Source organism: Eumetopias jubatus, unplaced genomic scaffold, assembly GCF_037043125.1.
Source record: "Eumetopias jubatus isolate StellerSeaLion01/CBP00866 unplaced genomic scaffold, mEumJub1_p1.0 scaffold_4, whole genome shotgun sequence".
Taxonomy (NCBI): domain Eukaryota; kingdom Metazoa; phylum Chordata; class Mammalia; order Carnivora; family Otariidae; genus Eumetopias; species Eumetopias jubatus.
The window spans coordinates 6098451-6113450 of NW_028274810.1; the positions used below are offsets into that span (position 1 = coordinate 6098451).

The 15000-nt window shown below is 38.7% G+C and overlaps 1 protein-coding gene across 1 annotated transcript in view; it reads left to right on the top strand.

Annotated features, from left to right (window-relative positions):
- The window catches only part of NOTCH2 (notch receptor 2), a 166910-nt gene that overhangs the window by 114455 nt on the left and 37455 nt on the right, over positions 1–15000 (top strand). The window contains exons 12-15 of the mRNA XM_028102049.2: positions 2945–3055; positions 9008–9200; positions 10533–10678; positions 12934–13047. Of these exons, the coding sequence (XP_027957850.1) occupies positions 2945–3055; positions 9008–9200; positions 10533–10678; positions 12934–13047 (564 nt within the window). The remainder of the gene's footprint in view (positions 1–2944; positions 3056–9007; positions 9201–10532; positions 10679–12933; positions 13048–15000) is intronic.

The window sequence follows — 15000 nt, forward strand, 5'->3', positions numbered from 1 at the left end:
ACTTATTCGAGGAATAATTATGGTCACAACTGTGGTTAATGGACAGAGAAGTACTATGTCTCAGATCAAAGAAAATGTATTAGTGGAAGATTAACTAGTGTGTGCCTTTGCTAGAAGGGAACCTGCCAATACAAGGGAGTGATTTATTGAGAACTCATTCTTGATTTAAGGAAAATGGCCTATGTAGGGGGCAAAGGTGGGGGAGGTGGTTAACTGCCCTCATTTTATTTTGTTATTTCCAAATCCATTTCTTCAAACTTGTCAAAGGCCCTGGTCTTCATCCAGGACCTCGTACATGCCAAGTTTGAAAACAAAGTCCTTTTTGAGTTGCTCAAGCATACGAAAAACATCCCATGCCTTCACAGTTGAAAATGCCTTCCCCCTCCCCACATTTAGATAACTCACTAAAAGGGCTGAATAGATCTTTGTGAAACCTTCCAAAAGCAATTTGCTTCCGGGCTGGTCCCCAGACATGAGAAATTGCAGTACGAAAAGAAATTTGAGAGATTTACAAGCAATTGAAAGGATGCCTTTAGAATGGTGGGGCTGTTTTAGGCTTTGCTATCATCCCCATTATAACAAATGTACTGGAAACCTGGGTGAGTGGTGGGTTGGCAAGCACTTTGTTTTCTCTGGGATTATATCATTATGCCAGGATGTATCAGGTGTATTCCCTGGGGAGGACAGAGGAGGCAAGGTGTAAGTAGCTGTCACTGAGAAATGCAAGAAGTAAATATGAGTGGTGTGCAGGCAGCATAGAATGAAGGCCCAGAATCTCTCAGAAAACTGCCAAATCCCTTCCTGTGGCTGTTGTGAGAATTAAAGCAAAGAGATGCAGGCATCATGAAAAAGTCTTGGTCTGTAATGGGTGGAGAAAGCCCTGACATGTACTAGGGGCCTGGATGAATGGGTCTATTTAATTAGTCATTATGAATAGACTCCTGAGTTCTAGAGGAAGAATCCTTGACCCATTCATAACATGGTCCTGAGTTGGTAGGTTGGGGTTTGGGGGAGTATAGACAGAAGGGATACTTTACAGTGTGCTGGCTATAATTGTGGTTTCTCACTTACTGGGTACTTAAAGCACCCAGTAAGCTTCTTTCACCCATGGCCTTATGATGGGAAACTGTTCTAAGTAAGTTTTTTTAAGGTTTTAAGTCACAGAAACCAACTTGACTAGTTTAAAGACTCTTTAGCAAACAAGCAAACAATAACAAGAAAATAGACAAGGAATTTAGTGAAAGCACATAGAAGTATCTTACAGATTCCAAGTGAGAATTGATCAATAAGGCTTTGCAAAAATTAGCAGGAAGCAGAGCAATTTGTAGACAATGGGTCCCCCAGGTCATATTCCAGTGTTCCAGTGAGAAAATCTCCTTGTCCCATCTTAGGCAGGGTATCTGTTCCTGCTCGAATAAAATATAGCCTCCTGTGGCCTACCGTGGTCAATTTTTGGTAAGTGGGGGTTATCAGCCAATGGCTAGACAATTCTCCTAAAAGTATGCACTTGTATACAAGGAATATGGGAACTCTTGCCTCATCTGTGGTAGTGAGGCAGCCTGACCTCATTAATAACAGTGAGCAGTATGGTGTGGCAAAGCGTGTAGAATCCAAAGTGCCTGGCTCACATCCTGGCTGTGCTGCCATCATTGAGCAAGTCTGTGATAAAGTGGGTGTAACGCAACTTGATGTGCCAGTTGAGTGAGGAGACTGAAGAAGAGTTATGTAAAGTGGGAGGCAAAGTGCTTGCACATAATAATGGCTCAGTAAGTTTTTAATGTAATTATTATTATTAAATATTAATACAAAGTATGAGTGAACCAAAGTTTTCGCATTTTTTCATGGAAATTTTGTTAGTTTATATCCTTTTTACCAGGCTTTATTTTTGGATTTTTTTAAACTACCAAGGCATTTTTCTATGAATGAGAAATAAAGCATCACTCAATTCATATTAAGTAAATGACAAAATATCATGAGTATTTTTATAAAATGATGGTAGAAATTAATGATTGGTATATCCCTACTGTTTAGTTACCCATATCTAGAATTAAGCCTTTCATAATATAGCCAAACTCTACCATTCTTCAGGGGAATGGGCCAGAGGAGAGGCAGCACAGCCCCAGAGGAAGATGCCAGACCCTTTAAGATTTATCCTGAACTTATGCCCATAATAGTGACAGTTTCAAGCTCTGGCAGTGGATACAAGTTCCAAAATTCTGGTTTTCATGCAAAGGCTTAAATTTTACTTTTGGAACACAGTACTGCCAGTTGTTTTCCTTGAAATGACAGGTTTCCTTCTTTCACTTAATGTTTGCTAAGTACTTAGGTCTGAATAGCCCTGATTCCTCTGTCAGTTGTTCTCTCATTTAAAATGGGATTCCATGAAAAAAGCATGTTCAGTTCAGAATTCAAACAGTCGAACAACTGCTTTTCCTGGAAGAAACTGTGTACTTTGGCATGCCACAGAATGCTTTATTTCCCATTTCATTACACAGAACAGTAGATATATATTCAAAGATCAAGATATAATAAAAATATAAAGGTAATTTTGACTTCTTCACCAAAGTCATTATTAAGTGAGACTGTCTTTTTGTTTGGTTTAAATTGTGAGTGCATGGAGGTTAAGAATATAATGACCACTCACTAGTACAATCTGGCACCACTGCCTTGATTCCTGCTAACATGTCAACAGTCCCACCCCCATTGCTTTTGCACCATGAATGCAGATGCCAACACACTGAAACAGGCAGATAGTGGCTTAGTATGATTCACAGAATAGTTTTGACCTCATAATCTCCCTGACGGGGACTGGAGGACTACACTTGGGAGATCTGATGCTTTACTGTATCCAGGGTTGGCTGGATACTCTTTAGATTTCTCAACACCTTGTATCACATGCTATTTTTATGATAAAACTAGTTTCTTTTTGCTTTTATCTTTGCAGGTGTTAATTGTGAAATCAATTTTGATGACTGTGCAAGTAACCCTTGTGTCCACGGAGTCTGTATGGATGGCATTAATCGTTACAGTTGTGTCTGCTCACCGGGATTCACAGGTAATACCCTTTTTGTCGGGAGGTCCCAGCCCTGTCACTTTGGGAAAGGGGCATCTAAAGAAAAATCACTTTTCAAATGTTGCCTATTTCTTTATCCCTTGGAAGGTTAGAAGTTTGTTTCTGTACTTCACTGGCCCAGTTTTCTACTTACAGGCCTTCCCTAAACTGTAACACGAAGGTTTTCATTAGTTAGGGTATTTAGACCTTGTGTTGTGGCTACCTGAAAAGCATTTCTAGTTATACCATGAGCTTCTGTCACTGTGCTTGAGTTATATAGCGTCCAATGCCACCTTTAATTTGCTACACTTAGGAATGAATGCCTTCATGAAAGTATAGCCAAGATAAAATTCTGTGAAAACACTAAATGCTTTTTTCTGAGTACTTCCTCTTGTGGGAGATTGTTGGATGAAGCAAGAACTTGGGAGGACCAAGCTAACTTGGCTAGCACAAGGGAGATCTTTTCTCACTAGAAGGAAGAAAGTAAATGGCTAAAATAAAATTGGTTATCATTATTATAAGTAGTTAGAACATTTACACACCCATGCTTGTGTGCACACACACAAACATAAATCTTCTCTTTTGTTGTTGATAAGATTGCCTTTATCTTTTACCCTCCTGATCAAAAAGTGGTAGGGGCTACTGAGAAATCTGAGGCACCTTACGGACACAGCTGTTTGTTAATGGCACCCTCAGAGGGCATATGTGATGCCTATCCTATTCTTTCTAGACAGTGCCACATGCAAGCAGGCACTTATGTAATAATGTTACCATTTAATAAATACCATGTGGTCATTTGCAACCAATGTGAGAAATTTCCCTCAGAGCTTTTTAAACCAGATATCAAAAGGCATTCAGGGCCAAGTGAAGCAAATGTCTGCCTCTCGCTTGCCGGGAAGTTACTTTCCTGTATATTTCACAATCCTTTCTCCTGCTTGGCATGATTTTGGATGCTAGGGAGTAATGTTCGTGGCCCACACAGGTCACTGAGATCTCTGCTCAGTGGAAGATCACTCAGAAGACGGGCATGATGAAAGCTGTCATATCTAGTGCCCAGCACTGCTGGTAGTAACCAGCTGCACTTTTGGGTCCTGAAACTTGTTACTCCAAGATTAAGTGACAGCCAATTAAATACACAAAAATTCCTGCTAGATAGGGTAATAGGTGCATTTTTGTTAAATAGGTAACAAGAGAATAGCTACCATTTATTAAGAGCTTATTTTGAGCTAGGTAGTAGGTGGCCTAATCTTGTTTAATTATTACAGCCATTATCATTCCTATGGTATTGATGGGAAACGCAGTTTAGAGAGGTTAAATAACATTACAGGTGCGCTGTGGCCAGGATTCCAGTCCAGGTGGTCCTACTCTAGAGCCCATGCCCATTCTCACCTCACCAGACAGCCTAAGTGGGTGCCTGTTCTGGCTTCTTTTTAGATATGTGACCGTTAGACACTGGACCTTTTTTTTTTCTTTTTTTTAATGCCAGTAAATCATATTCTCTCTCTTTTTAACATTTCAGCAAACCAAGGAGGTCAAGGAGGGGGAGGACATAGGCTAAAAATATTCTAAAATAAACCTAAGGTATAACATGAAATTACATAACTAAGAACTGGAATGTTTTGGTTACTGGGTGGTACTCTGTTCTTGGAACGATTTTCTATGTCTATTTTTTTCGTTGGTTTTTTTTTTTTTCATTTTTTGTTTTTTTAATCAGCTGCCGAAAATACCACAGACAACTCTGGTATTATATATATATGAGCTGTAAATGTGAGGTGTTTTATCCTTTCCTTTGTTTTATTTTAACACTACTACTTTTTCAGGCGCCTGGGTGGCTCAGTTGGTTAAGCGACTGCCTTCGGCTCAGGTCATGATCCTGGAGTCCCCGGATCGAGTCCCGCATCGGACTCCCTGCTCAGCGGGGAGTCTGCTTCTCTCTGACCCTCTTCTCTCTCATGTTCTCTGTCTCTCATTCTCTCTCTCTCAAATAAATAAATAAAATCTTTAAAAAAAAACACTACTTTTTCTTCTTTTTTTTTTTTTACAATTTTCATGACAGCTTTGACAGATATAAATGAATTTTTCTTTTTAAGACTAAATTCTGTATTCTCAGACCTCTTTATACTTAACTGATTGGGAAATGTAAGGAATCAAATGACACTTCTACAAGCTAGTTTTCAGTTTTACTAACTCCTTTTTCAGTTTCACCTTAATATCTATTATTTTGCTGACTTCTCATAACAGTCCATAAAAGCAGATAGGTTGAATAAGAAACCAAAAGCATAGGCAACAAAAACTAAAATAAACAAGTGGGACTACTTAAACTAATGTGCTTCTGCACAGCAAGGAACAATAAGTTGAAAGGCAGCCTATAGGATGGGAGAAAATATTTGTAAACAATGTGTCTGAAAAGGGGTTAATAATATCCAAAATGGTATAAAGAGCTCATACAAGTCAATAGCAAAGAAGCAAATAATCCGATTTAAAAACAGGCAAAAAGCAAGAAAAAAAAGTTTTTTGGAACTATGTATGGTGATGGATGTTAACTAGACTTATGGTGATCATTTTGCAGTATAGACAAATATCAAAGCATTCTGTTCCACACCATAACTAATATGTTATATGTCAATTATAGCTCAATTTTTAAAAAACACATTAGGCAGAAGTAGCTAAACACAATTTTAGAAACTATTTTTGGAAAATTCCCAATAATTTCCAGATAGAGGATACTAGAAGTATCCACTGTAATTTTCAGAGCTACATGATTTAACCACAGAGTGATTGTATTTTTAAGCTGTAAATCATTATTTGTACTTAGAAATCCAGTATCATCTGAAACAGGTGAAGTTTTGAAAGCTTCACTATCTACCAAACCCTAGTAGTTTTCAAAAAGCATTTGAAAGGCTAATCATGAGTAACAGATCTACCAAGGTAGCTAATCCTCATTATAATGTCATTATTAAACTATATAAAATCACCAAAGTACAATAAGAAAACATATGTATGAATTTTATGATATCTTCTCTCTCTAAATCTCTTACAGTAGTTTCTAATCAGCAGTAGAGTGTATAATTTATAAGTATAAATATATAAATTTATAATTTATAAATATTTAACATACAATTGCTTTTTGGTTCTTTGGCCCTTAGTTAACCTAATAATAGCATATCCCGAACAGGCACACTGCTAAGAAATCTTGCAATAATACTGAAATCAATTCATATTACTCAGCCATAAGAAATAATAAAATCTTGCTATTTGAGACAACATGGATGGACCTTTAGGTCTTTATGCTAAGCGAGATAAGTCAGAGAAAGACAAATACTGTATCATATCACTTGTATGTAGAATACAAAAATGCCAAACGCATAAAAATAGAGTAGAATGGTGGCTAGCAGGGGCTGGGCTAATTGGGGAGATGTATTTAAGGGTACAGACTTGAAACTAGTAGATAAATAAGGTCTGGAGACCTATCACAGTACAGTGATTATAGTCAGCAATACTGTGTAATAAACTTCAGAGTTGCTAAGAGAGTAAGTCTTAATTGTTCTCACCACAAAAAAGAAATGATAAATATGTGACGTAATAGAGGTGTTAGCTTAAAGTGATAATCTGTTGCAATATATAAATGTATCAAATCAGTATGCCATATACCTTCTTTTTTTTTAAGATTTTACTTATTTGAGAGAGAGAGAGAACACGAGCCAGGGGGAGGGGCAGAGGGAGAGGGAGAAGCAGACTTCCCGCTGTGCAGGGGGCCCCATGTGGGGCTCGATCCCAGAACTCTGGGATCATGACCTGAGCCGAAGGCAGACATTTAACTGACTGAGCCACCCAGGCGCCCCAGTATGCCTTATACCTTAAACTTATATGGTGTTGTACATCAATTATATCTCAAAATATTGACAAGACAAAACACAAAATGTAGATAAGGAAATTTTAGTATTCCCATTTAACAAGTAAGAAACTGAGAGTTAGAGCTTGATGTGTCCATGCAATGTATACAAATATATTTTGTATGTATTGAGTCACACAGCTGGGACTGTGAGTTCCCAGAAGGCAGAAACCCCCCTAATCATCTTTTTAACCAGTGTCTAAAACTGTGTCCAGCATGGAGAAACACTCAATAAATATTGCTGAGTGAATGACTAGAACTCACATATGGGACTTCTGACATCCAATCCAGTCTCTCAAGTGGACTATATCATGCTTTTGTTTATTAAACACTAATTTGTTGAGTACCTACAAGGTGAGAAACATTGGTTAACTTCTCATTCTGTAGTTCCTGAGCCCAATAAGATTCATAGCCTTGTGCTGGGCATTTCTGATGCTGGGTGGAAACTCCTTAAAGGTGGGACCTTGATAGTGAAGCCGCTGTCAGTCCACCTGGTAGACTGCATAAGGAGGCATTTAACCCTCTCGATTAAAGATGACTTGAAAATTGATTCTGGGAAGAGTTTTTAAAGCAAATGAGGAAAACCTGGGAGGAGAGACTTATGAGAAAATGCTTCCTAAAAAGGACAGAAAAAGAAGGCTTTTTCCTCATTCTCCACCAGATAGCAGGCCAAGGATAGCTGTGCAGTTGAAGAGTTTGGGCTCCTGTCTTGGTGCCAGTGGCAAACATCTAAAAAAAAATCTGAGGCTGAGGCTAAGAAAATAGTATTTTAAAATAAGTTATTAATAAAACGCTTAAGAGAAAAACAGCAACCACTACCAGATTATGGGTCTTTACCACAAGAACCGCCAATAATGGTTTAGAGAGCAACGGAGAGTGAAAAAATGTTAATACCCATACTTTAAAGGGGTGTGGATCTATTTTATTTGGAATTTCCTGTTCTAAATGCAGGGTTACTCTTTCTTAAATAAAAATGCATGTTTTTATCTGAATCAGAAAATTGTATTCTTTGAAACTTATAAATTCCTTCACAGCAGTTGCTTGTTGCCACTCATTTACAGAATTATGGGTTATTTTAAAATTTTATATCATTTTGGAATATATAGTTAAATCTCAATTATTCAGATTTAACAAAGCAAAACTCTTATTTAAGTGGCACACTTTATTCAGCTTAAAGCAACAAATGTCGAGGTTAGAGCTGACATCTTTTCAAAGTACAGCCTTGCATAGGTTTTAGAGGAAGAATATATTCACTTAATTTCATATATTCTTAATAATTGTCTACATCAAAGTCTTCCAAAATGTAATATTTGAACCATCTGCATTATTTAAAACATGGTTTGCTGGACTCTACCCATCACAATCTATGGTGATAGGGCTTAAGAATCTCCATTTAAAACAAGTATTTTAAGTGAGTCTTTTTGCACATTAAAGTTTGAGAACCACTGGTCTAGATTAAGAGACCCTGTATTATTTTCTCAGTTATCCAAAGACAATAAAATCATGTTTAGAATATCCTTCTTTCTGAGGCAGAAAACGGATTAATACAACTCTAAGAATGAAAGCAAAATGGCTTTCTTTTTAACCAATATAATCATTAAGTTAATAGTTTATTTACGAAATATTCCGGGTAATTGAGATATACCTTATGTAGAAATGTAAGAGGTTGACTAATCGAAAAAATTAGTTTGCGGTGAACCAGCTGAAAACAGTGATAAAAGCTTCTTCGAGAGTATTCACAACAGCAGAAGAGGGACAGCCAACTTTGGTAACATTTTTGAAGTTTCCCTATTTCTAAGATGGAGTAAAGAAGAAATATATATTGAAACACTGCAGTGCTGTTCCAGCATTTTGTTAACTTGGCTGCGTTATCGAAAGACCGACTATGCTGTTTGCTACTTCCTCGCATGGTGCTAAGTGCTCTTAGGTGTTTATTATTTAAATCCTGCATTTGGTGCCCAAAGCATCTTATAAGATGGAAGGTGTCAACACAGTATCTCTCATAGTTCTGTGTCTCTTTCCTAAGCATTTTGGATTTGACAAAAATTTTCCCTTCTCTACAGGGCAGAGATGTAACATTGACATTGATGAGTGTGCTTCCAATCCCTGTCGCAAGGGTGCAACGTGCATCAACGATGTGAATGGTTTCCGCTGTCTGTGCCCCGAGGGTCCCCATCACCCCAGCTGCTACTCACAGGTGAACGAGTGCCTGAGCAGTCCCTGCATCCACGGAAACTGTACCGGGGGCCTCAGTGGGTGAGTAGCTGCTATGTATGAATATTCCTTCTTGACTTGTAGCAAGCCAGTTGAGTTTCAGTACAGGCCGTGCCCTGTGGAAGTCATTCAGGGGCTTGAGCTGAGACTGGTTACAGATTTTGGTAGTCTCCTTCAGTCTTCCAAACCACCACTTCTGCTCTACCTTCCATGACTGAATAGGTAGAAAATAGGGGGGTAGCAGCTCATGGGAGAAGTCCAGGATTATTTTGTGAGTCTTTGGCAATTGTGCTTTTAGAAATTATTGCAAGATTGAGTTTTGACAAAGGTTCTATTTGATCTCTCCCTCTGCTTAAAAAAGCTCAATTCTGTTCTATCATGGTACTGGTGTGTGCCACTGAAGTGGAGTTGGTCTCAGCTAACTTTAGACGTGGCCCTGATAAAACATTCATGGTTTGTAAGCCCCTGAGAGTTGTGTGATGTGTTGATAGTACTTTTCTAGAAACTCAGAGTGTGATGTTAGGTCACACAAAATAGTCCTATACTCTTGGTGTGCTTGCCAGAAGGTAGGGCTGTAGGCATTGCCATTTGCCATACTTACAACAAGTGAAAGAATGAAGAGTGTATTTAGGGGTGAAGAGAAATCAAGTAATTTTTCCAAATGAATTACCTCGGTATTCCCGTTTCAGAGTATGGCAGCCTGCAAAGCATCCCAACCCATCTACCTTTTTCCTAAGGATCTCCAGACAAGAGAGCTTTTATTTCCTGATACCATACTCCTAAGTGTTAATGATGTTCAAATTGTGAACAATGTACATGTATTTCAGACACCTTCATTCTTGTTCCTTTTCCTGCTCAGTTTACTCTACATGCTTTCTGGGGCAGGGTTTTAGGAGAGAACAAAGTATGTCTTGTAAGTCAGACATCCCAGGAGTTCTTAGAGTGCCCTAGAGTCTCTGATACGAACATATTTCTTGGGTATCTGTTTTGCATCAGAAGCAAATGATCCTAAGGTTTGCTTCACTTTAGTTTTATGTATAATAGAAGGCAGATTTAATGTCCCTTTCAGATTGGCCCAATATGTTTACCAACCACTGGTTACATATGAAAGCTCACATATAATTAATTAAGTTCTCTAGCATCTTGGTGAGCTGGGAAGCACCAGTAAAATCGGTTTACTGAGTACTCCAGACGGGACCACACAGTTCACATTGTGTCCACAGCAATCCAAGTATAGATTCCTAGAAGAGTAGAAATGAGATTAGCTTATCCATGAGCTCCTCTGTCCCTCATTTCTTCACCAAATCCTATATTTCACCTAAGACTCAATTGTATATTCATCCCCCCACAGTAAAGAATGCTATATCCTTTCAGGTACAAGTGCCTCTGTGATGCAGGCTGGGTTGGCATCAACTGCGAAGTGGACAAAAATGAATGTCTTTCTAACCCATGCCAGAATGGAGGAACTTGTGACAATCTGGTGAATGGATACAGGTGTACTTGCAAGAAGGGCTTTAAAGGTGAAAACAAAAGTGCATATTTCTATCTCCCTTTATGCCTTTTTCTTATTGCATGTTCTTTGACTTCTTCTTTTCCCTTCCTTTGTTCCTATTCACTCTTATAGCAAACATAATTTGAGAACTTAATATTTACAAGAATTTAATATTTTTACACTTGGGGAATAAAAACATAAAGAGATATAGATTCTATTAGCAGAGAGGTGAGCTATGGAACTATTTAAGGTGAGCGCATAGGATGCTATAGGATGGGAGAAAATATTTGTAAACAATGTGTTTGAAAAGGGGTTAATAATATCCAAAATGGTATAAAGAGCTCATACAAGTCAATAGCAAAGAAGCAAATAATCCAATTTAAAAACAGGCAAACCACTTACACAACTCTGGACAGGTGTTCTAATTGTAAGGTCCCTGGTGCTGGTTTGATTCTACAGTAATTCAAAAGAGATTTTGGGGAGTAGAATGAGAATATTGTCTTACTGTAATTATGATAGCAATCATGCCATGGAAGAATCCATGTGTTCCAAACCCTTCCAACAAATTATCTTACACATTGAGATAACCTAAATATATAGTCTACCTATGGCCTTCTGGAAAAATGTATTATAGTGGGTGTTGTGTAAATCATTTTTTAGTTGCCATTGTTGTATTTCCACCACCCAAGTTTTCCCTTAGAAACTCAAGAGTGAAATCTGTGGGTAAATCATTTATTTTGCACTCCTCTATCCACTTAGTCATTGATTTCCCCACTCAAAAATTGTGCCAGGCTACCATGATACATCAGTATGTTTCAGTGTCAATTTATTTGATTATTTGAAAGTTTTCTGAGATTATACTTTAGTCATTAATTTTCTGATATATTACATTTGCAAAGAAATTTAAAAGTGCTTTTATTTCTTTGTCTCATTGAGACTTGCTGATCAACGAACAAAATAAAAATCAAAATGTAAAATCCAAAAGTGTATGACTGGTGAGTAGCAGAGTACAGTTCGAACCCAGACCTCTGTACTCCCAGACCACCATTTTTTTATTTACAGTGCATGCAGTTCCTCTATGTTGAGGCTCTGTGTCAGGCCCTGTTGAAGATGCAGAGGTGTGTAATATTTGGGCACTGTCCTATCCCATTAATGCTTCATTACTTTCCTCTTTTTCATAGAGGGAATAGATTCCATGTCTTGGATCAGGGGAAAACAGTTTTATGACTTCAGGAAGTACTACTACATCAGTGGTAGAGACTGGGCATATGAAAGAGTAGGCATAAACCAGAGGCTTTGATTAATGTATTAAAAAAATATTATCCCTTGAGGCACTCAGTCGAATGAGCAGCTGACTGTTGATTTCAGCTCAGGTCATGATCTCAGGGTCCTGGGATTGAGCCCTGCATTGGGGCTTCACACTCAGCAGGAAGTCTGCTTGAGATTCTCTACCTCTGTCCCTCCCCCTGCTCATGCTCTCTCTCCCTCTCTCTCTCTCAAATAAATGACTAAATCTTAAAAAAAATATTATCCCTTGATAAATTATACCCCTTTTTAGGCCCTCACCAACTACTTTGTATAGAAAGAGGTGATATTTAGAAACAGCAGCAGAGTTTTAACCTAAGTGAGCTTCTTGGTCCACTGTTGAGGAATTACTTGTATTTGGAGGTGCATTCAGCCTTTAGACTATTAGATTATATGTCTTTTCTTTTCTTTCTTTTTTTTTTTTAAAGATTTTATTTATTTGACAGAGAGAGACACAGCGAGAGAGGGAACACAAGCAGGGGGAGTGGGAGAAGGAGAAGCAGGCTTCCTGCCTAGCAGGGAGCCTGATGTGGGACTCGATCCCAGGACCCTGGGACTATGACCTGAGCTGAAGGCAGATGCTTAATGACTGAGCCACCTAGGCACCCTAGAATATACTTCTTCCATTCATCTTTTCGACTGCGTTTTACTGACTGACTGTATGTATGTCAGGGACTTGCCACTGAAAGAACAGGTGTTCCAGTGGCCTAAAGAAATTCAATTTCTAGAGCAGTTAATATTTCCCAGGAGGGGTCCTGGGATTGAGCCCCTCATCGGGCTCCCTGCTCAGCGGGGAGCCTGCTCCTCCCTCTCTCTTTGCCCCTCTCCCCTACTTGTGCTCCCTCTCTCTCTCTCAAGTAAATAAATAAAATCTTAAAATATATATTTACCATGAAGAGGTTTGCTTAGTAATTTAGATAATGAGGAAGCTAACAGAAAGTTTCACTGTTTCGGGGTTTTCCCCTTGTCTGTCTACAGGCTATAACTGTCAGGTGAATATTGATGAATGTGCTTCAAATCCGTGTCTGAACCAAGGAACCTGCTTTGATGACGTAAGTGGCTATACTTGCCACTGTGTGCTGCCATACACAGGTGAGTTCTGCAGGTGAAAGGACCAGAGGGAATGTGTGTTCTTGCCTTATAGTTCTAAACCCCAGAGTCTCGGAGACAGGTTCTGTGGGGCAGTGATGCTGCTCTGAGGAATACACTCCCTGGTCACCCATCCTGCCCTCACTGATTAGATCTTGAGCTCTGAGAAAACACTGTGGCCTCTCTAGATGCAACTGGTAGGGAAACTCATTTGCTTTCTTTGTACTTTGGGGTTTAAAATGTTTTTAAAATGATGTATGGCTGCTGATTTCATTCATTATTTGAATGGACCCAGTGTTGTGGGTCTGTGTTCTTAATCTTAGTTCAGTAATACAACAACCACCACTTACTGTTAATTTACTATATGCCAGACACTTTGTATACTTTGGATTCCTTAATCTAGTACTCACAATAATTCTGTAAAGTAGAAGTTCCTATGACCATTTTACGCTGAGGTAGAGAGAAGTTACCTGCTAAAGGTCACATAGGTAAGTGGTAGATTTGCCCTTAAGTCCCTCTCAGTCCAAAGCTCTTCCTCTTAACAGCCCTTCTTCTCCTTACATTCAGTACCACTACGTCTCATTCAGAGAGGTATTGCCCCTTGGATGGCGATTACACACACAGAAGACATGGGTGTGACTTCAGTTCGTACCAAGTGTTCTTTGCTTCAGGTGGTATTTTAGGAGTGTGCTTGGACATTTGTTTCTTCTTTGCATTTTCCTGCCTCATTACTGCTGTCTTGTGATTGTTTTGTGTGGTTGTATTTGTATGGCCTGTTTACCTCCTCATCATCCATTTTCTTCATCTGTGGAGAACAAAACAGAAATATGGATGATGGCTTTGCATGTTTCTCTAGTATGCAGCATGCAGGCAGGAGCATGGCTTAGTTCCTACTCCCCTGTTAGGCTGTTATTAGTAGCTGTTACCAGTGACTCTAGCTGTTTAGAGTGGCAGAGTGGCCAAAACCATAACTCTGTTACCTGAAAGACTTGGTGCTACATTGTTACCTTTGCCCCTCTTTGGAAGAAATGTTCATGGAGGCAAACTGCATTTAGCCAGCCTCATAGATAAAATTGAAGTTATTGGAGATCCCTAGCTATCCCCAAAGGAAGCCTAAAAAATACATTTCATAATGACAGCACTGATCACATTTGTTGATAATAAGAAGAGTATCTCATAGCCAGAAAGACGGAGACTTAATGGCTGCAGGGAGATATAAGCAGGTGTCACTATGCTCAGTTATATCATAGGCTTACCTGAGTGAGATGTAGGTCTGAAAATATTTATTTTGTCTTCTTGCTAGTCAGATACTGTAAGAATATTTGGCTCTATGCTGGTTATTGGTTTTTCTTCGGATTAGGATCCCAATAAAGAATTTACTGTGTATGAACTTTGGGAAATTATATTAGACTGAAAGCCTATGTAGATTAAAATTTCAGTGCTGAGTGTAGATAAAGGTTCTGTCATTGGGCTTTGCCAGCATGAAGGGAACTAAACAACATTGCCTTCTCTTGAGAGCCACTGTTCTGACCAAATACCTTAAAAACTGGTTGGGTATGTTGGTAAAAATTTGTGGTAATTTTTCTTCTTTCTGAATATGAAATTTTAGGATAGTATTTTAAGTTGAGTTAGTTGTAACTTGACTTTAAAAAAACTTTTCCTTTTAATAAAAGTCTTCCTTTTTTTTTTTTCTATGCTGGAAGCTTATATTCGGTATGCTAAGGGAGGAAATATTGGTATGCAAATATCAATGTCATGTTGTTGATGTTGGTATAAGGAGACATGTTACCAGGCAGTCAGAATTACCTCACTGTTTCCTGCTTCCCGTGGCCTTCTGATCAACTCCATTGCCTTCTGGAACAGGCTAGCAGAAGTTGTGAGGAATAGGAGGCTGTGTTGTTGCTTCTTCCTGGCTCACGTGAAGGAGGATCTGTGTGACTGAGCTTCTGAGTGGCT